The 21,528-nt window shown below is 39.9% G+C and overlaps 1 protein-coding gene across 1 annotated transcript in view; it reads left to right on the top strand.

Moving 5' to 3' along the window:
- The window catches only part of PPP4R2 (protein phosphatase 4 regulatory subunit 2), a 32,881-nt gene extending 11,660 nt beyond the window's left edge, over positions 1-21,221 (top strand). Inside the window, exons 3-9 of the mRNA XM_083724879.1 lie at positions 9,619-9,789; positions 13,729-13,822; positions 14,904-14,941; positions 15,688-15,762; positions 16,636-16,779; positions 17,320-17,594; positions 18,766-21,221. Coding sequence (XP_083581005.1) covers positions 9,619-9,789; positions 13,729-13,822; positions 14,904-14,941; positions 15,688-15,762; positions 16,636-16,779; positions 17,320-17,594; positions 18,766-19,082 — 1,114 coding nt within the window. The 3' untranslated portion in view covers positions 19,083-21,221. The remainder of the gene's footprint in view (positions 1-9,618; positions 9,790-13,728; positions 13,823-14,903; positions 14,942-15,687; positions 15,763-16,635; positions 16,780-17,319; positions 17,595-18,765) is intronic.
- The last annotated feature ends 307 nt before the right edge of the window (positions 21,222-21,528 follow it).

Raw genomic sequence — 21,528 nt, 5'->3', positions numbered from 1 at the left:
CTTACAATCAGGTAGTATATAAATTTAGTTAAAAGAAATCCCCATTTTGCCTTTTTCTTCTCAGCCTTGTTACATTATAATTATTATGTTTTAGTAACTGTTATTTATAAACTACCCTTCAAACAAGGATTGCAGGATAGTTTACAGTATAAAAACACAAAATATGTAACATAGTAGCAAACAGAGCAATAACACACATGGATAACACACACACACACACACACACACACACAGAGTTTAAAAGGCCATCAATTGTTTAATTAGCCAAAAAACCTGGGAGAAGAGGAATGCTTTTTCTTGGCACCTAACGATAATAGCTTGGAGTACACATTATCATCATTATCATTTACTTGCCCTTCACCTTAACGTTCCAAGGTGGGTTGCAACAATTCAAACACAATATTGAAAGACAGTTCAAACAACTTAAACCTGATCATGCGGAATAAGAGGATTGTATAGGGGTGGGGGAAGTATGCACAGATGTTTCATTGTCTGGTCTTCCATGCTAGGAGGGGTGTGTGTGGAATAGAGCTCTTTTAAGCCCAGTGGGGATCCTTCCACACATGGGCAGAGATTATCATTAATTATCACTCTAGATACTTACTTTACAGCATTTTGTTTGCTCTTATCCTTCCATTGGGTCTGTTTATGCGTTTTATGAAAGCTTTAATCAATTGCAGTAATTCATAATTAGGTGTAAGAGAAATTACCACAGAACATATGCATATTACTGAAAAAATTAGTAGTAGTAATAGTACTATCCAAAGCTCATGGATTTGGTTCCATTTGAAATGATCCCACATGCTGCAAACACTGTCTAATCAGTGCCTGTATGTCTGTGTTCCTGACTACTCTTTGTTCCAGAAATCACAGTTGCACTCTGACATTTTCAGCAGCTAGTGTTAATTTTTAATCTGACCCCCCAAAATATGTGGTTTTCTCAGATAATGTATGGTAGTCGCAGGTGGCACTGTGGTGTTAAACCACTGAGCCTTGGGCTTGCCGATCAAAAGGTAGGCGGTTTGAATCCCCATGATAGGATGAGCTCCCATTGCTCAGTCCCAGCTCCTGCCAACCTAGCAGTTCGAAAGCATGCCAGTGCAAGTAGATAAATAGGTACCGCTCCAGTGGGAAGGTAAACGGTGTTTCCATGTGCTGCTCTGGTTTCGGTGTTATGTTGCGCCAGAAGCTGCTTAGTCATGCTGGCCACATGACCCGGAAAAACTGTCTGCGGACAAACGCTGGCTCCCTCGGCCTGTAAAGCAACATGAGCGCTGCAACACCAGAATCATTCACAACTGGACTTAACTGTCAGGGGTCCCTTTACCTTTACCTAGCTGGTGTTGAAGGGATTGTAGATGCTCATTCATACCTGTAAACTGCTTATCCAAAATAATTGGTATTAATAAAAATTGTCTTAACTCAGTCTATTAAAAATGATCATTTAGATAGTCCTTGGTAATTTCCTTCAGATTCTTCAATCTCTGAACAAGGAGGCTTGAACTGATGGAGTGAATCCTATATTTGGAAACTTAGTTCTTCCCTGTTGTCGTAGATTTCATGCATGTACACAACATGTGAAACAGTTATTTACCTGTAATTTGGACAACTATATTTGGTGACCAATCTTGCAGGCTTTTATTTCCAATCAAATAAAGTAATATCCCTTAAGCCAGTGAACTCTCAGTAAGTTCATTAATCTATTCTTCTTTGTCTGGTGATTTGCAGCCTAATTAAGGTGCTACTTAGAAATAGTGGCCACTTCTGTCACAGTGGTTTCCCCCCTTGCCCCAACACTTCAGAAGAAGCAGAGAACTCTGGGGCTCAGAGATGAAACATCACAGTATTGTTTGAGAAATGAGGAATTTACCATGTTCACTAATAGCACCATCACTTTAACCACAAATAATGATGAAAGTGACTGTTTTGCAACGTAAGAGGGAGTGACTGAAGAGAATGTTTAATCAGTTTTGTCATAGGGACTAAATACTTCTGTTCAATAATCTTTCACTGGCAACAAAGAGACAATTCATTTTAAAAAAGAATGAAATGGGTGACTCCCTTAATTTGAAGAAGCTGGCTCAGATAAGAGAATGCAGAATATCATCTGCTGCCACAATTTATTTTTTTTTTAAAAATGACCAGCATGTGCAAATTCTATCTGAGTGGCATTTCAACATCTACAAGAACGTATAGGGAGATCACAATTTATATAGGGAGATCACAATTTAAATTGTTTGCTTTAAAATGCTTGTAAAATGACTTGTTAAGGTGGTTTAGAAGTCTGTCAATTGGTGGGAATGTGTTGGAAAGAGATGATGTAAAAATCTAAAAACTTATCTAAAGATATAATAAGCTCCTGTAAGACTTGATGAAGGCAAATGGGGTGGATTCTCCCCCTGCTCCACCTATCAGTGTCTAAAAGACAGTTGAGGGTTGTTACGAAACTGAAGAGACATTGAGGATTCAATCTGAATAAAAAGGCTTGATTGCTAGAGTATTGGGGATCTTGTGATAAACTATCCAAAGCTGTCAATATAAGGGAGTAGTTAATGGAGCCTTTGTTGTGGCTGTACTTCTGTCTCTTGCTAGTCTACAGATTTCCATTGGCATATTTATTTTACTTGCACACAGCAATCCGTAATGCTGAAATGAATAGGAAGCCCTCCTTCGCACAGGAACTTCTGCACATCATAGCACCAATGTAATTTTTAAAATCAGGATGAATGAGAATCTAATCTTTGGAATAGATGGAAATGAAAGCAGTTACTTGATAATGAGACTCAGTTCCCTTTTTCTAAGATGAATGAATTACTACTAATTATGGTGCCAGCCCAATATTGTTATAAGTGGGAAATATGTCGAACCTTTTTAAAAGATGTATTTATTATACATCCTCTAAATGGGGCTCCAGGGGCTCTTATGTAAAGAGGCAGATTGCTACAGCTAACGATTCTTCCAGACCGCTCACTGGATCACTGCTTACTTTTAATGCTGCGTGTAAAACTGTTTACACAATATGTTGTGTAAAGAACATAATACCACAAATTATACTAGCTACGATACTTTGAAATCCTGAATTCCCAAAAGGTGGTCAGTAGTCACTGCCACATAATCCAACTTAACTGTTGCCTGCCACTCTCATAGACACCCACCAAAAGGTGAGAGACCCCTGACTCCCAATTCTGCGTGGATCACAGTGAAGCTTGTGGGGACGGGGGTCTCTCACTTCAAAGTAACCTTTAAGGAAAGGCAGAGCAAGCATGCTTGCGGGTTTCCAGTCTTTGCTGATTGCTGGTACAAGTCACTCTCACTTTGAGTGATGACAGAACATGACAGCTACCATGAAAAATCAAATTTTGGGAATCCCTGCTTACAATACAAAGTAACATTCAACGGATCAAAGTTTTTAAGATATAAATACTCTATACCTGGCTTGTAGAAGAAGCTGTGATGCAACTCTCCTACCACTACTGAACAGGAAAAATATTTATCTGCTAGTGAAGACAAAATTACCTCCCCGCCCCCCCAAAACACCTTTAATGTGGGGCGCCCACCTTATTCCTGTATGAGATTATGATGATTTCATCACCCCCACAAAATAGCCACAGATCTTACTGTAGTGATGAACAGATCCCTGGCAAATACATCTACAAAAATACGATCTTGGTGGTAAATAGCTCTTTAGACAACTTGTACATATTTTTTATCAGAATAAATTAAAGAGGAAAAAATAAAAAGTTAGAAATGGATCTAGTGGCACAATTGCAAAGTATCAGCATTCAGAAAGTTCAAATAAGGTAGGGAATAAATACACTGTTACCTCAGGTTAAGCACTTAATTTGTTCTGGAGGTCCATGCTTAACCTGAAACTGTTCTTAACCTGAGGTACCACTTTAGCTAATGGGGCCTCCCACTGCTGCTGCCACGCCGCTGCTGCACGATTTCTGTTCTTATCCTGATGCAAAGTTCTTAACCTGAGGTACTCTTTCTGGGTTAGCGGAGTCTGTAACCTGAAGCGTCTGTAACCTGAGGTACCACTGTACTATTAAATGTTGGAATTATATGTGCGGAAATATGCTTGGCTTCTCTGCTACATTATTTTCATTTTTCTTCCATGGAACTTGAGGATTACCAGGCAGTCTTCCATTCATGCATTGACAAAACCAGATATGCTTAGCTGCTTCATCACTTGCCTTCTGACTATGCCCAGAAACACTAAAATTAGTTCTTTGTTGGTGTTCATTTAGATCTGGATGGGTGGTTCACAGCAGTTCTTGCTTCATGCTTCCAGGGTTCTGTGGTGTTGATTATAGTTTGGTAGTACTTTTGATGTATATTTCAGCTTTTAGGGAAAAACAGTTAGAAAAATGAGAAATAATAAAAAAGTTGGCAGACATTTTAAATTGCTTGAACATCATGGGCAGCTAATATTGAAAATACGGGAAATTAATACAGACTTGCTCAAAGACTGCCACAGTTACTCTGTAGCAAAATCATTAGTCTTTTATCCATCAGTCACACCCCACATCTAAACTTGACTATTCATCTATATATGCTCTATATATCTATACAGTGGTACCTCGGGTTAAGTACTCAATTCGTTCTGGAGGTCTGTACTTAACCTGAAACTGTTCTTAACCTGAAGCACCACTTTAGCTAATGGGGCCTCCTGCTGCCGCTGCGCCGCCTGAGCACAATTTCTGTTCTCATCCTGAAGCAAAGTTCTTAACCTGAAGCACTATTTCTGGGTTAGCGGAGTCTGTAACCTGAAGCGTATGTAACCCTGGTTAAGTACCACTGTATATGCTCTTCTTCACCATAGTATGAACTGTATTATGCATAGGCTTTTCCCTGAATCTTCTCACTTATCACATTAACTTTGACCGTGAAAGCCATTGCATTCTTCAGTGTAAAAATATATAAAAGAAGATAACTAAAGAAGAAATTAATGTAAAGCTTTTTAGGTTATTTTCAGGATTACAAAGAGCAGATCTGCTGTACTGACATGAGGCTGAAAAATATTAGTTATCTGGAAAATTAGCATTGTCAATGACAAATGGCAAGATCTAACCAAGTGAAAGAAGCTTCCCAACTTTTCATCTTAGTAACTTGTAAGGATAGCAGTAGGGCTTTCCCCATAAGATAAAAGGCAAATAAGAATAACTTTTCAGTCTGTAAAATTTAAATGAAAAACTTAGAAGCCTCAACAGCTTGGAAGCAGGGGGTATGCCCACACCCTCTCCTACTGCCACCTCGTTACCCCAGTTGCCTAAAGAATAGGAGAATAGCAGGATGACAAGGCTCATTGTATGTGCAGTGGAACTTTGAATTTTCTATATGCATAGGATAGCATCATGCATTATGCATGATCTGGCCAAACTTGGGGATAACTCTGAAAAGCAAGTGTGGTACACAAATAATTTGTGCTAATTGTTTTTGCATTAAAATATAGCCCTTGGTTGCTGAATAAGCTACTGTACTGTTTTCCGTGCATTCCTCTGAGAGGCTGGTTGCAGCATTGTTGTGATGAAGCCATGGTAACAAGAAGAATGAAAATGTCAGTAGGCAGAATCAAGTTAAGGGTGAAAGTGGCCAGCAAGGAAAACAGTCTCTCAATCAAACTGATAAAACCGCTAAGCTGGTTTAAGCTCATGCTGGCGCTGACAATAGCTAAAAGTTTGCTATCTTCTAATCAGTTTTTGTAGATGTTAGTGTTTTGAGACAAGCTGGATTACTTTTGATGCCTTCTAAAAATGCATGTTCTAAAAATGTTGCTGCTTTCTTGTAGTTGAGTCTTGTGCTGCAGAAAATTCAGAAGTTTGCAAGATCACGTGCCCTTGCACAAGTGCACTACAGGTGTTGGTGCAGCCCCAGTAGAACACCACCAAGGCTTTTGCATAGGTGCAGCAACCCGGTTCGGTTTACATGTGGACAAAATGTGGGTAGACTGCCTCTTTCCTTGTGGGACTGCAAGTATGCTGCCAAACACAACTGCCAGCTGTTCAAACCAGACATTTATTTTAGCTTTGAAGAGGCTGGAATATCCTCCTTCCTACTAGTTGCAGAGACTTAGGAGCCTTTTGATACTCAAACTGCAAGGGAAAAATCACTAGGCATGTACTTGCCCCAACACTACCCTTTCCCTTACAGCCTGAAGGAGATAGAGCAAGGATGGGGAACTTCTAGTCCACAAGATTGGCAGGTGAGTATGGTTCTGGGGAACAATCAGCTGTCATCACGGAACTGTGATGGGTGCTGTTTCGCCAACACAAAAACTTAGAACATATGTAGGGGGTTGCAGGTAGAGAGAGTCTTCCCAGACTCCAAAGCTTGAGCCTTATAAGTATAGCACAGGATAACCACATGGGGGAACGGCAAGTCATACTACCTGTTGGATAGATTGCCTGGATTAAGTAATTCATCAGAATTCACCCAAAGTGGGTCTAACCTCTGGCATGAATGGCATTCGGTAGGTATGCTTCACTATGCCACGGATCTCCAGAAAAAATAATATTGGGTTGGTTCACAACATCTGATAGAAGTTAAAAATAACCGTCTTGATTGCTCATCTGCTTAGCTCTGAAAAAGGTTCAGTTCTGACTCATGCTTTAGAAATTAAATGTCTCATTTTGTGTGTGAATAAATTACATGCAAGGTAAATATGCAGGTTTGTACATGTTGAATTACAAGTATATATGAAATTGCTTTTCAGCATTAAAAACCTAAGGCAGGTAACTAATGGGGTCACAAAGAGTCAGAAACGACTAAACAACAACAGCAACAACAACAAAGTGTCAATGGGCAAGCTATGAACATAAAACCTTTAAAAAAATACTTCTGTTCCTAAGTGTTTCCTGCAACTGGATAGCACTTTTTTTTTTGCATGATGAAAGACCAAATTAAGTTAAACTGCCTAGTTTGCCTTCAAAATAGGAAACTCTCCTAATTGCTTCCTACTAGATAAACATGCTAACAATAGTCTTGCTTGACTACCCACTGCAGAGTGTCAGCTTTTATTGCCTTTTAGTTTCTTTAACATAAGGTTTTTGGTTAATATATTGTACTATGAGGGTGGTAATATCTTTAATAGGTTCCTTTTTCTGTACTTTTACGAGAAATAGCTTTGCTAAACATGAGACTTGAGCTAAATTTTGAATGTTGCGATTTCCATGGCAAAATCTGCATATTTCTTCAGAGTGTTCAGCAAATCACATGATTTTTTTTTTTAAAAAAAACATTTTCTCATCTTCATCCAGGTCTTGGACTCACAGCTCAGATGGGCTGTGCAAAAGTCTCTGAAGTGTGGTTTCTAGGGTTCTTGGAAGCTGTACATTCCCTGACGTAGCTATTGGGACACAGCTCAAGGAAAAAACATCTGAGATACTTAACAGAGCCCTTAGAATTAACATGGTTTAGTAGTTTAGTTTACTAATACAGGACATGAAATCTGATTGCAATAGAATTAAGGAACCAGAAATAATTTCCAATTCAAAATTTTCCAGAAAGCTCACATCACAGCTTGCGTTCCTTCTAGTCCATGTGACCACCTAGTGCTCAGAACTTGGATGAGAAAGACAAAAATTTGAGGGCAGAGTCAAAAGTACATAGAAAAGTTTAGGGGCTTTTTGACAAAAGCAAAACTTAGAGCAGTTTCATCTTTGAAGAACCTCCAATTTCTATTTTAAAAATGACGTTCTTTTTAAACTTGGGTGATGGCAGAAAGGTAACAGGCAGGTAGTATTTATCATTGGATATATGAATATGAATATGTATGTGTACAATGCAAAACTGCTTCCCTATTGGTCTGTGCATTAAAAGTTCTGTAATAGGTATGACTAACCTGTGGCCCTGCAGATGTTGGACTTCAGTTCCCACCACCTGTGTAGCATTGGCCATACTTGCTAGGGCTTGTGGGAGTTGGAGGATCACAGGTTTTCAAACCATGTTCTAAAACATTTGCATCTTACTCTTGAATGAGTCAACTAACTTTTTCTCAGAGAAGACCCATTGATATTACTAGATCTAGGTTAGCCGTAGTCATTAATTTAAACAGTTCTATTCTGAGTAAAGGTTAGCTGAACACAACCTCTTGTTTTTATCTGGCCTTCATTGTCTTTTATTTCTTCTTAGCCGTAGAGTGAACAGGTGTCAGGTGCCTGCCCTTATTATGCATCTCAGATGCTCACTTCTGTGTATGATTCAGACACACCAAGTGGTAGTGAGTAGCAGAGGTGGAAAGAGAACCCCAAAGAGCTCTTTGCCTGTGGGTTGGCCTGCTTAAGTGAAAGTGGATGAACTACATAATAGGAGGATATACTTAAGTTGGGTGTTGGTGGGGATATGCTAGATGGAAAGACCCTGGAAGTGAATTGAGACACGGGTTCTGATTTAGCCATCCATAGTTTAAAAGCTAGCCCTACCTACACAAGGATAAATGACTCATATCGGGTCAAGTGATTTTCTCCCTCTCTTCTCCCTCCCTGTGTGCTTTAGTTGGTTTAGTTGGCTTGAATGGCTAGAGACAATAAACCTTCCATGTTTTCTCATATGTTAGAGAATATGCTTTGTGCTGGGCTAGCAGGCACGATTATTTGAGGATACTTGCGTGCATTATGCTTGAAAGTCAACAGAAATCTAATTTGGGCTGTTCCAGGCACAGGGAAGTAGATTTTCTGTGACATAATTCTACAACTGGTGTCTAAATTAGCTGCCAGTTGCAAGTGTGATACTGGAGATTTATATCCCTTATGAGAATTCAAAGTGGTTTTCACTGAGAGAATACATTAATCCCTCGTTCAACCCTTCTTTCCACTGAGAGTCATGCCCCTCTGCATACCAACTGGTCTTCAGCTGGACAAAATTCATGCATCACTGGAACAACAAAGGAGCTGCTTCTCTGAACCTGCTCCTAAACTACTCTGGTAATGTCTGAATGGAGGAACCACATGAAAGGTCAAACAACTTTGTATATTGTCATTTGAATATCGGGAGTAAACCAAGCTTTCCTGGGGGGAAATGAGTGGTGGACAAGAGTTTTATTAGAAAGCAGAAAGTGCCCTTTGACTTGTATCCCCCTCTCTGTGCGCTGGATGATGAATGCTTTTGCTGTTCAGGATTGAGGCATCCCTGCTTTCAATCTTATATGAGCCTTGTTTTCATCTAACGTTTGACCTTATTTCTCTTAGTAAAGGGTAGTGGTATTAAATTTTGCTATCACTTGCATCTTCATAAAATAGTTCTGGTTTGGGGGGCTTAATAACGAAACCTGCCCTGTTTGTCAGTGATTTAAATTTGGTATTATGGCTCAGAGGTATAACAGAAAATACTTTTTATTTAGTCACTGCTTGGAAGGCAGCTATACTCACCACTATACCCAGGTTCAGATCTAACAATCCATAGTTTAGAACCTAGCCCTACCTACACAGGATTGAATAAATGGCTCAGATACCTGGTCATGTGATTTTCTCTCTCTTTTTCTCTCTTTCTGTTTGTCTTGTTTTGCCTGCAGGTATTTTTAAAGCTAACTGTGCTGTGCATGCTTTATTGCTTTAATATAAATATGGTTAGCATGTGGTTTTTTGTGTGCTGTTAAGCAAGCTGTGTTTCTTTTTTTAGGATCCAGTGGTCGCAGTTCAAAGGCTATTTTATTTTCAAATTGGAGAAAGTGATGGATGACTTCAGAACTTCTGCTCCTGAGCCAAGAGGCCCTCCTAACCCAAACGTGGAGTATATTCCCTTTGAGGAGATGAAAGAACGTATTCTGAAAATAGTCACTGGCTTTAATGGGTATGCAATCTTAGATCAAACCTCACTTGTTGTTCAGACCACATGATTTATTATCAAATTTAGACATTCTGTTTCTGTCTTTCATATTGTAGTAATTTTCTGCCATATGTTCAGCAAAATGAATAATTTCTATAAATAAATGTTTCTTGGCAAAGTTCAAACCATTGTGGTAAGCTTTCTGAATTGTCCTCATGCAAAAATCACTTGCTTACATTCTTTCAGTTCATATCAGGCTCTTCAAAGGTTGCGCCTTCTAATTTGCATGATAGCTTTTAAATAACTTACTAGATGACTAAGTTCCATGTGAACCTGCAGTGAGGACAGAATAGGAATCTAAGCTGCTAATTCTTCTAGTTAGTATTGCAGGTCAGAAAACTATGTGTTCTTTTCTACTACAGTGATACCTCAGGTTAAGTACTTAATTCGTTCTGGAGGTCTGTTCTTAACCTGAAACTGTTCTTAACCTGAAGCACCACTTTAGCTAATGGGGCCTCCTGCTGCCGCCGCACCGCCAGAACCTGATTTCTGTTCTCATCCTGAAGCAAAGTTCTTAACCTGAAGCACTATTTCTGGGTTAGTGGAGTCCGTAATATGAAGCTGTCCCATATGAGGATTGAACTTGCAACTTTGGTATTATCAGCACCATACTGCAGATTGAACCTGGGACCTTTGATATGCAAAGTGGGTGCTCTACCAGCAAGCTGCTGCTCTTAATGATTGTGCCTGTTTTTAAGGCTTGCATATCCAGGTACAGTGGGCTGGTGTGGTCAGAATGCTGACTTCAAGTCAAGTGTGGTTAAGATATAATAAGACAGCCTCTGGACTGCGAGTCGCTTGCCCGTAAGCAGTTTTTGATACTACTAGGCACAATTAAGGTTAAGCAGGATGTCCTCTAACCTCCTTCAACCTCAAACAATAGGTTGATAATAGTTAGTCAACCCCAGAGTAGACCTATTGAAGAGAATGGTACTATTGAAGTCTGTGAACTTGAGATCTATTGAAATAAATGGGCTTCTCTGGTTAAATGAAACCCAGACTAATGTTGGTATCAGTGAGCAGCATAAACATGGTTAAGGGGTGGGGGTGGAGAATGTTTTGTGAGGAAAGAGCAGGTTTCCAATATTGGCTCCCAGTTGTTAGTGCAGTTACAGTGGTACCTTGGTTGCTGAACTTAATCCGTTCTGGGAGTCCATTGACTTCCAAAACATTTGGAAACCAAAGCACAGCTTCTGATTGGCTGCAGGAAGCTCCTGCAGCCAATTGGAAGCCTGGGAAGCTGAGCTGGATGTTTGGCTTCCGAAAATTGGAACACTCACTTCCGGGTTTCGATTGTTCGGGAGCCGATTTGTTCGGACGCCAAGACATTCGAGATCTGAGGTACGGCTGTATCTTGGAGCCAGAGTTGTCTCTGTACCAATTATTTGCAGCAATATATTAAACATCTCCTTGAATAATATTTGTTTGCTTGAGGTGGTCATATGTTTGTGGCAGTTGAAGCCAAGTTAAAACTGAGCTTCACTACCTATTTTCTGATTTAGAAATCCTGCATCAGTATTAAATTTATTCCACCATACTAGCATTGAATTCTGTCCACCAAGAACACCATCATATCCAATTAACGTTGGTACTTCCTGGCTCAGCAAATCGAAATACCAAAATATTTTATTGTAAATTCTAACAGGGATCCCACTGGCTTAGCTCAGTACTGGAATTATTATCTGCCCTTATTTAATAGAAGAATGGATCTTAAGGCATCCTATAATGCGCAAACTTATAAATGCATGAGCCTTTTTATTGTTGGACTGTCTTGCCATAAGACATGAAACAGTGGTTAAGAAAAACTTGTGTTATTTTCTAAAGTATTCTTTGATCTTGAAATTCAGAAATTTTAACCAGCAGAGGGAATAAGATTCTATAAAACATAGCCTAGAAGAATTATAAAATTCAGAACATTTGGAACTGTGCAGCTAACAGTGTAGGGTTTAAAATAAATATTATAGGGCTAAGTTTTTCTAGGTTTTTCATGAAAGGCGCTGACATTCTTTTTGCAATCCTTCCAGAAATCTAAACTCATAAAAAATAATATTTACATTAGGATTTTGGGAGTTGTACTGTGCCACATACCTTAATAATTGGACACAAGTTATTCAGTTCTTCTACATTTGAGATTTATATGACGAGAGAGAGAAACATGCTTTGAGTGATTTGTAGGATTTAGACAAATGTAACAATTTTTTCTTGCTTTTATTCAGGCTGCAAATAGCTGATTGTCAAGTAATTCTTTCTCCTCAGTTTTAAGCAATATGGCTCACACTTTCAAAGATTCTGCTGACATCTTATGACACTTAGGAGTCCAAAAGAAATTAGCAGTTTTGATAGACCCAAATTCCATTTTCCCTATTAAACTTTGGTGGAATTTTGTGCTGTCTTTAGAACTAAAGTGGTAGCTTGCTTCTCGAACGGCTCAGTTGTTGAACAAATCAGCTGCCGAGCACCGCAAACCCAGAAGTGAGTGTTCCAGTTTGCGAACATTTTTTGGATGTCGAACGTCTGATGCAGCTTGCACAGCTTCCAATTGAGTGCAGGAAGCTCCTGCAGCCAATCGGAAGCCGCACCTTGGTTTTCGAACAGTTTCAGGAGTCAAACAGACTCCTGGAACTGATTAAGTTTGAGAACCAAGGTACCACTGTATAAACACCACTTGCAATATAAGAAAATTGCGAAGATTTTTTGGTCCAGTGATTCTGCCCTGTGTAGTACCATTCTCTTCAGGGTCTAATAATTTGAGAATTGTGTTGGCACTAGTATATAAACCTTTGACATGTTCTTTTTTTAACCTGGCTTCATCCAGCTCTCATTACATATTATTGTTGACCTTTTTAAAATGTTAATCTCAAAGTTGAAAGGGGGGGGGGAATTCAATTTTCGTTAGCCTCATATAGCAAGTTTTTTTTTGGCATTTTATGTGGTGGGGTTATTAGGCTCAGATATGGGACGCGGGTGGCGCTGTGGGTTAAACCACAGAGCCTAGGGCTTGCCGATCAGAAGGTCAGCAGTTCAAATCCCTGTGGCGGGGTGAGCTCCTGTTGCTCTGTTCCTGCTCCTGCTAACCTAGCAGTTCAAAAGCACAAAGTACAAGTAGATAAATAGGTACCGCTCTGGTGGGAAGGTAAACCGCGTTTCTGTGCGCTGCTCTGGTTCGCCAGAAGTGGCTTAGTCATGCTGACCACATGACCCGGAAGCTGTACGCCGGCTCCCTTGGCCAGTAAAGCGAGATGAGTGCCGCAACCCCAGAGTTGTACGCAACTGGACCTAATGTTCAGGGGTCCCTATACCTTTACCTATCTTTGCACATGTTTTTCAAAAACAAACAAACAAACAAACCAAATTCCAGAGCTTGTTTGAAACCAGTAGTCCGTCCTTTATATCGTTCTTTATGGTACCATTTGTGCCTTGAAGCTCACACTGTTAGCTTATTATTATTATTATTATTATTTAAAAAAAAAAACCTAATGAAAAACCTGGGCTGCTTTTCACATTTATTTAGTGTGAGGTGTATATGAGATTTTTAGGCCTTACCTTTCCCCCACTAAGATTTTGAACAATCTTTCAGAAGAAACAGGTGATGAGGACGTTATCTAATTTATGATGGAGGCACCAAAATAATGCTTACTGGTATATAACTCTTGATCACATGAACCTTTTCTGATTACCTTGAGCATCTTGAGGAATTCTGAAGTGAATTCATTGACCAGCAAATGAGTTTGTGATGCTACAGTGCCATCTATTGTCCATAAAGCCTAGCACACTCCTAGAGGTACTAAATGGTAGTTAACCACTCAGATAAGTGCAACGTGATATACGGTGGACAAAATTATCAGGGTTGTTCCTTCTCCATTAATTCAAAATAAAATTTAACTTGTTTGTATTTTGTTCTAGTATCCCCTTTACTATTCAGCGACTCTGTGAACTGCTGACAGATCCAAGGAGGAATTACACAGGAACAGACAAATTTCTCCGAGGAGTAGAAAAGGTAACCAAAATTGCAATTGTGCCATTTAACAAATATCCTCAGGATGGTTGTGTTATGGTCAACAATAATTTTACCCCAAATGAGTGGTTGTCTTTAGCCATTGTTTAGAGTTTGGCATTATTTGCTTTCTACTTTTTGGTTAATTCATGTTTAATATTCTCATGTACAAAGTGGTATGGAGGAGGTAGCATGGGACTCCCAGGAGCAAGCCAGCAAAAAATTGTAACACTTCCTTAGCAAAAGCAAGATCTGCCTGGAGCTTCAGGCCTAATGAGCACAGCAACTCATCTCCAGCAGGTCTTGTCCCCATGAAGCAGTTGCTCAGACTGAAGGTCCCCATCTCCCCACAGTTGCCTTTCCCCTCCTTTCCAGTGTTTCTCCCAAGCAATATGAGACTGTGCCCCTGTGCAGCTATCTTCTCTGCCCTCTTCATGCCTCTTCTGGTACTGGGAGACCAGCGGGGAGGGGAGCTTGTCGCAGCAGGAGACACGCTCGCCTCTGCCTCTTGACCTCCTTCCTCTCCTGTTTCAGCTTCTGATCCTGATCCTGGACTACTCTCTACCACAGACTGTTCCCGCTAACCAAGCCCTGTTACTTCTTCAGTTTCTGACACCTCCTCCCAGTCTTCTCCCTCTTCGTCGTCCCACCACCAATCCCCTGTCTCTGAGCCTTCTTCACTTGGGGTTTCCCCAGCTGCTTCCTCTTCCCTGGGTGGGCCAGAACAGCCAACCTTCTGGTTAGTAACCAGGCGCACAGACCCATTGTGCCAGTAGTGTAGGGTGGAAGATGAATGTTGCTTACTTGTTTGAAGAAACTAGACAGATTTTTGCCTGCAAGTTTCTAATTTGAACTGTCTTTATGGTTTGTAAATTCTGTTTGACTTTCCAATATTACTGAAGACTTTTTCCTCAATAGACTTTCTTTAAAAGATGCTGTTCAGGACCTCACATGGGGCTCTGGTGTTCATTTCTGGAAGAAGGGTATGTTGCAAAAGGCACGATCACTCCATAGCAAGGATGAAAGCCAGAAATACTTTCCTTTGTCTAAAAATCCTGGCCTCTTGTCTTTTTTTGTCTTACAGAATGTCATGGTTGTCAGTTGTGTATATCCATCTTCAGAGTAAGTATGACCTTGTTTTCTGTAGTTTGACTATGTACTGCATAAAGAAGTGCTTTCTTTGATCTTCCCTGAATCTTCCAGCAGTCAGCTTCATGGGATGTCCATGGGTTCCAGTGTTGTGAGATGGGGAGAAAACCTTTTCTCCACTTTCTCCATGTGTGCCATGCACAATTTTATAAACTATCATGTTGCCTCTTACTCACCTTTTCTTAAAAAAGACCAAAAAGTCCCAAACGCTGCAATCTTTCTTCATAGGGGAGTCGCTCTACCCCTTTGTAATTTTGGTTGCCCCTTTTCTGAACTTTTTCCAACTCCACAATGCTCTTCTTGGGTGGGGGGAGGTGGAGTTGAGGCAACCAGAACTTTATACAGTAGTCCAAATATGGTCTCACCATAGATTGGTGTAATGGTATTATGATACTGGCAGTTTTGTTTTTATTGCAAATGGACGACTTGCCACACAGAGCTGCTTGCATATTTGCATGCGTTTCATCTTTTGTCTTGTGGAGGGGAGCATTTGGAGGCCCAAAAGCACATAACTTGGAGAGGACAGACATTCAAAATGTAAAAATACCGGTTGGCAAATAATTACACTGTTTTGATATGTGTGTGTTAACATAAGGAATGAAGAGAGTTCTGAAACATTGGAGGTTTTTTTTGTTTTTTTGTTTGTTTTTAAAATCATCTTGGTTAGAAGCATTCCACAAGCAGTTTGCAAGACTTAACAACACTTTCATTTATTGTAGGAAAAACAATTCCAATAGTTTAAACAGGATGAATGGTGTGATGTTTCCTGGAAACTCGCCGAGCTATTCTGAGAGGTAAGAGAAAGTGCTTAAGGAAAACAAGTACTCTGAAAAATAACATCTTCTGATCTTTTTGATCAGTCCTTTATCCTGTCATTCCAAGGTAACCTCTGTGAAGGACCAGGTTTATTCATTGCAAGGGCTACTGGTGTCCTGTTCCTTTTACAGCTTATTTAGATTCTCTTAGATTGAAAGAAATGTAAAACTCCAAAAAATGGTTTGACATGTTGAAAAAAATGATGAAAATTTAAATGCAATTAGACAAGATGAGTCAGGGAGAAAATTTTCAGATTTCAGAATAAGAATATAAAAGTTAAAAGAATGGGAAGTGGTTTCATCTAATAATACAGCAATATCTCTGTGAATGTCTGCCCCATCTCAAGCGTCCATTTCGGCGAACCCAGAAGTACCGGAATGGGTTACTTCCGGGTTTGCTACTCGTGCATGCGCAGAAGCGCAAACCACTCTGCTCGACTTTGTCGAGCGTCCCTTTCGCCAAGTGTCCGGGGCTCCAGAATGGATCCTGGGCTCAAAACAAGGTACCACTGTAGTATGTTTGGCACTCCAGACATTTTCTAAAACATTTCCATTGTTTCCTGAAATTAAGAGATCCATGCTGCAATCTATACTTGCTCATTAGGTGGAAGTCCCATGCAATGCAATGGAAATTACTTCTGAATAGCTGTACTTAAGATTATGCTTTTAGATTCTCCCTGCTTCATTATGTGATCATATTCAAAACAGTCCAAATACAAACATGTAGCTATCTTTCTGTCAAAAATAGTATGAAGCAAAAGAACCTCCTTGTCTTGAACCACAGATCCAACATGTCTTGGGGATTCAGTAGCAATTTGTTTACTAAGATGTAAAATTTTCCTGCTTTTGCAGATCCAATATAAATGGTCCTGGAACACCCCGACCCATCAATCGACCAAATGTTTCTTTGTCACCTCCAATGACAACGAACGGTTTACCAGACAGCCCAGAAAATAAAGAGTCAGGTCTCCCACAAGCAGAAGAGAAAATTAGCAGGTTTGTAAGAGGAGTATTTGGTTGGTTTTTGTGTTTCCCATAGACAGGTTTATAACTTTCAATCCACCTTCCATCAGTCAAGCTGTATGTTTGCTTTCTTTTGAGCTCTTGACATGCTTGTGCTCTGAACTGGATAAAGATTTCTTGCGGACATGGGCTTTCCCTAAAGTTGAGCCTGTTCCGTAAATCACTAGATCAGATACCATGAACATCAGTACGGCCACTAGATTACGTCTGAGGATAGTCTGAGGATTGTGAGGAAATTTATAAAGTGTTAACTGAAGAACTAATAACCTTAACTATTGAGATTCCTAGCAGAGTTTTATCGGTAGATAGTCCTGTCATAGAACTCAAACTATGCAGATGGGACACCACAATCTTGCTTTCATCCTTTATAAATTGTAATAAACACACATTTGAGCAGAGTAGCAGATATTGAAACGACCCAAGTAGACTAGTACTGTAAAAGCCACATGCCTCTGCCTGCCTGTTGATATGAGATATGAAGATTTTTGTCCCCATCAATTCTTTGTCTTTCAGTGAAACGTCGGCATCTGAACCCGAAAGGGTCCAAAGCAGTTCTGTGAAAAATAAACACCCTGAAGAAGATCCGGCCGAAGTTGAGGGGCGCGAGGTAAAAAGACTGAAATTTGACAAAGAGGAGGAAGCTGAAGGGACCTCCAACCAAAGTGGCTCCAGCGAAGTTTGTTCAGCGATGGTAGAAGAGACGGAGACGCCCTCTGCATCTCCAGAGAAAGAGAAAGAAGCCGTTTGTGAGAGGCAGCATTGTAAAGAAGAAGAGGAAGAGGAGGAAGGTATATCGCTCATTGAATATCACTATTTTGTATAGGGAAGTTTCTTTGTACTTAGGAATATGGCTTGAATTCAGCTTTTAAATTTTGCATCTGTTAGAAACTCCATCACTCTAACATTTGAAGACGGTTAACATTGAATTAAATACTTAACTGCGGGGAAGAAGTGAAGGAATGAGAGGATCTTAATGTTGGTCTTGTTGCTAGGCTATTGTACATATGTTATGTGTGGTAGTGGAGAAACCAGCATTCATAGGGACTGCCCCTTAAACTCTGTGCAGAATCTGTTGCATTCAGTAACTTATCCAAAATTACAGGTAGCCCAGCTCATGCCAGCAACCAATTTGAAGGTGTGTTTGTAGATTAGGTTTGGGAATATGCGCCTCCAATAGTATTCCCACAAACCTTGAGATCACCCAGGTATGGTCTGCTACTTGGTCACCCTGATGGAGATTTCCCCCTTCTTGGCCTTAAGGACAAGGAGGATGTTACGTCACAGTGGAGCTGCAACAGATTAATTCTTGCCTCTCCTTTCCTCTGTTGGGCATGTTCAGAACTGATTCTGCCATTGGGCTAGGAGAAGTGAACCACCTCAGTTGACAAGCTGCTATTAAATCATAGCAAATTGTCAACGGCTCCCTTTATTATAATTCTATCATTGAGGGGCAGTGTAGAATTTGCTTGCTCAAGCTACAAGATACCACGACCCATCTCTGGTTGGGCGACTCCGTGTGTGTATGTGTGCTGCAGGAAACTCACAGTTTATGTGGGGTTTACGTTCCGAGGCACCACATGTTTAAGTGAAATCGCATATATTTGAAACACCAGTGAAAAAGCTTGCAAACATCCTGTTCCGCCCTGCCCCGTTCTGCCCCCTTTTGTGATGTTTCTGGGTCACTTCTGGGTTTGGCCCAGTGCTTGCGGTCGCAGTCACACACATATCAGACATGCCTAAAACGGTCGCTGTGCTAATTTGGTTCCTTTATGGCAGAGATGATGACAATGGATGCATATGCATGGATAGGGAGGAGAGAGCTTTATTGTGTGTGTACTGCACACAGTTGCTACTTTGGTGAAGGAAAATAAATAAATATTCCTGGGTATAACAACTATATATCGCTTGGGTTGAACTTGAACTCTCGATACTTAACGCTGAATTCTAACCCTATTCCAGAATCCCTCATGACGCCCAGAGAGATTATTCCGGAAAGAAAAGATCAAGATAAAGACAATAATACATCCTTAACTGTGAAAGAAGACGTTTCTGAGGAGAACAATCAAATGGAGGAATCTGACGAGACACAAGCAGAGAAGGACTTGCCTTCTGAAGACAGTGAAAGCAGTGGGTCTGTCAGTAGCAGAGCTGGCTGCAGTGAAACGGAAGAATTGGGCTTGTATGCCAGTGAAACTCCTGAAATGGCGGCAGAGACCCCTATGGAAAACAGCGACGAAGCCACAGAAGCTGCAGAAGAACCTATGGAACAGGATTAATAATTTAAATACACTTAGAGGCAGTATTTTCCATAAGGCTCTGGTTTTACACTGTATAAATAATTTTATGTAATAAAAGTGGACCTTTAGTTTTACAACAGAAGCAGGCTGTAAATTGAACTTGTCAATGAATTAAATCCTGAAGAGCTGTACTAATTAAGAACTGTGAAATACCAGCTCCTTTCAGGTCCTGCTTTACCGCTGAAATTTCAGTATGGTCAAATCAGTGGTCTGTGTATAGTTTTTTTATTTAGAATTAAAAGTTTTTAAACTGGAAGGTAATTATAATTTTGACAACTTTTTGGAGATTACCATGCTTAACTATCTGTACGCAAGGAAGCTTTTGTCCCATCTGTCTCTTCTTCCCCCTTTCCCCCGTCCAAGTAATAATAATGCTATAGCAATTATTTTTCCTCTTTTTTAGTTAGAGTTTCAACATTCAACATGTGAATTGTAGGCTTCTTTTTTGGTTTTCAGGTTTTCATTTGACTGCATTGTGTACTTTTTAAAAAAGCTACACACCTGACACACAATACTTGAAAACATGCTAATCTAAAGAGAACCTATTATCGCACTCTTAAGATGTATGGTGTTGTTGTTTTTAATGGAAATAATTGAGCTCATTTCACAGAAGGCAACATTTTCACCTCTGAATAAACCAAATAAAATTTGGCCCGCCTGGAATCCTGAAGATCCGAAAGCCGTTGAAAGTACCGGGTTTAAATACATTCCAACAGAACTGCTCTAGCAAAACACTCGCGTACGTTTGTGAGGTGCCTGAATGAAAAGTTTTAATTCTGAGAAAATGTGTTGAGGACAGCCTTCAGTTTCAGCTTTTTGTAGGGGGAATGCTTGCAAGCCTGAGGAAGACAGTATCTCTGAACTGGAGCATTTTTTTCTGGCCTTTCTCAGATGGCTTTTTCAAAGTAGGCAGATCAGACTGGTATAAGAGACTGCAACATTTTCAAGACTATTCCCCTAGTTATGTACCTGAGGTGAAACAGCTGACTAGCGTTTGTAGGCGTACATAGGAGAACTACCATAATTTGTACATCATTTTGAAAGTGCACTAAATATTTTTAAACATGTTACTTTGACAGCCAGTGTTAACCCTTTCTTTTCCAAAGCCAGCTCAAAGCACAATGATTGCTTTAAATTCTTCATATTGTCTCCCCTCCCCCTCTGCCCCCGGCACCAAATGTGTAAAAACATTCAAGACGCAACCTCCAGTCTCATTTACTGGCTGCCAAATTTATACCTGTTTCTTCAACTGTACCTTTTTGATATTTAGAATTTTTAAATTTCTGTAAAGTAGATTTTTGTAGATTGTAAAGAGTGCTCACTGCCATTGTGAAACGGTATATAATTGTATAATTTGTGTGTAAACTGAATGCTTGGGCTTTCAATACAGTATTCATATAAAGCAATAAATATTAATGTTATAAAATGTTTGAGTACATTTTAATCGAAATATAAAAGGAATCCCCCTTTTTGGAGGTGAAGTCACATACCATGGAGTACAAAAATAACCATAAAAAATGCATGCTGACAATTCTTGTACTTCCACGGTGTGCTTCCTTTTAGAGAAGGGTGGGACTGAATTCTGTTTGTATTCCAGAATAATTTGGCTGAGCTTGCATATTTATACGGTGGTAATAAACTGTGCTGTCTTGTCAGGTTCAGACAAGGGGATGCTTATGAAAAAAGTTCAGTTGCTGTTCTGTATACAAAGGAAAAATCAGTTATTCTCCATTTCCTCTTCTGCAGAGGGTTGGGTGTGTGTAATAAGCATTAAGTAGCACTAAAACCAAACTTAGAAATTAGAATTTCTTTCCAAAATTCCAAGGCTATAAAACATTTTTCTCCCCTCACCTTCCCTTTTTTGCTCTTTTTTTCCTTCAGGGATATTTTGCCAATGAGAACAAATTTTACGTTTTAGAGATTTCTGATTTTTTCTTTAGATGTTTGTTTGTGAAAATATTGTTAATAAACCTATTCTTTAAGCACCTGTGCTCTTTTGACATTGTTATTTTTAACAGAACCCACTGATGCCAGATTTCAACTGTCTTGTAAATAATGAATTTATAAATGTACTAATGCAATGGCAGCAGGAGCTTGGAAAATAAATTCTTAACAGCGCAGTGTTGTAAATGTCTACTGAGTAGTAAATCCTGTTGACTCAAATGAGACTTTCCCCCTTCTAAGATGGCAGCCTGAATTGAGTCCACCAGTACTGCTTAGATGGCGGAGCTAATTTCAATCAGCGTGCCTTGGATAGTACAGTTGAGATTTGGTTTTGAAGACACAATTTAGTTGCTGACTCCATACAAACTAGTTGGCACCTGGGAGCTTGCATTCATTGTCAGTGCTTAGTCTCTGTTGATTTATGTTCCTATGGCCTATCTTTGGGATGGTGCTTAGAGTCCACGAGTTCTGCTGCCCAGGC

The sequence above is a fragment of the Podarcis gaigeae genome (assembly GCF_964106915.1).
Source record: "Podarcis gaigeae genome assembly, chromosome: 2".
Lineage (NCBI taxonomy): Eukaryota > Metazoa > Chordata > Lepidosauria > Squamata > Lacertidae > Podarcis > Podarcis gaigeae.
This window is presented reverse-complemented; position numbering and strand designations above follow the sequence as displayed.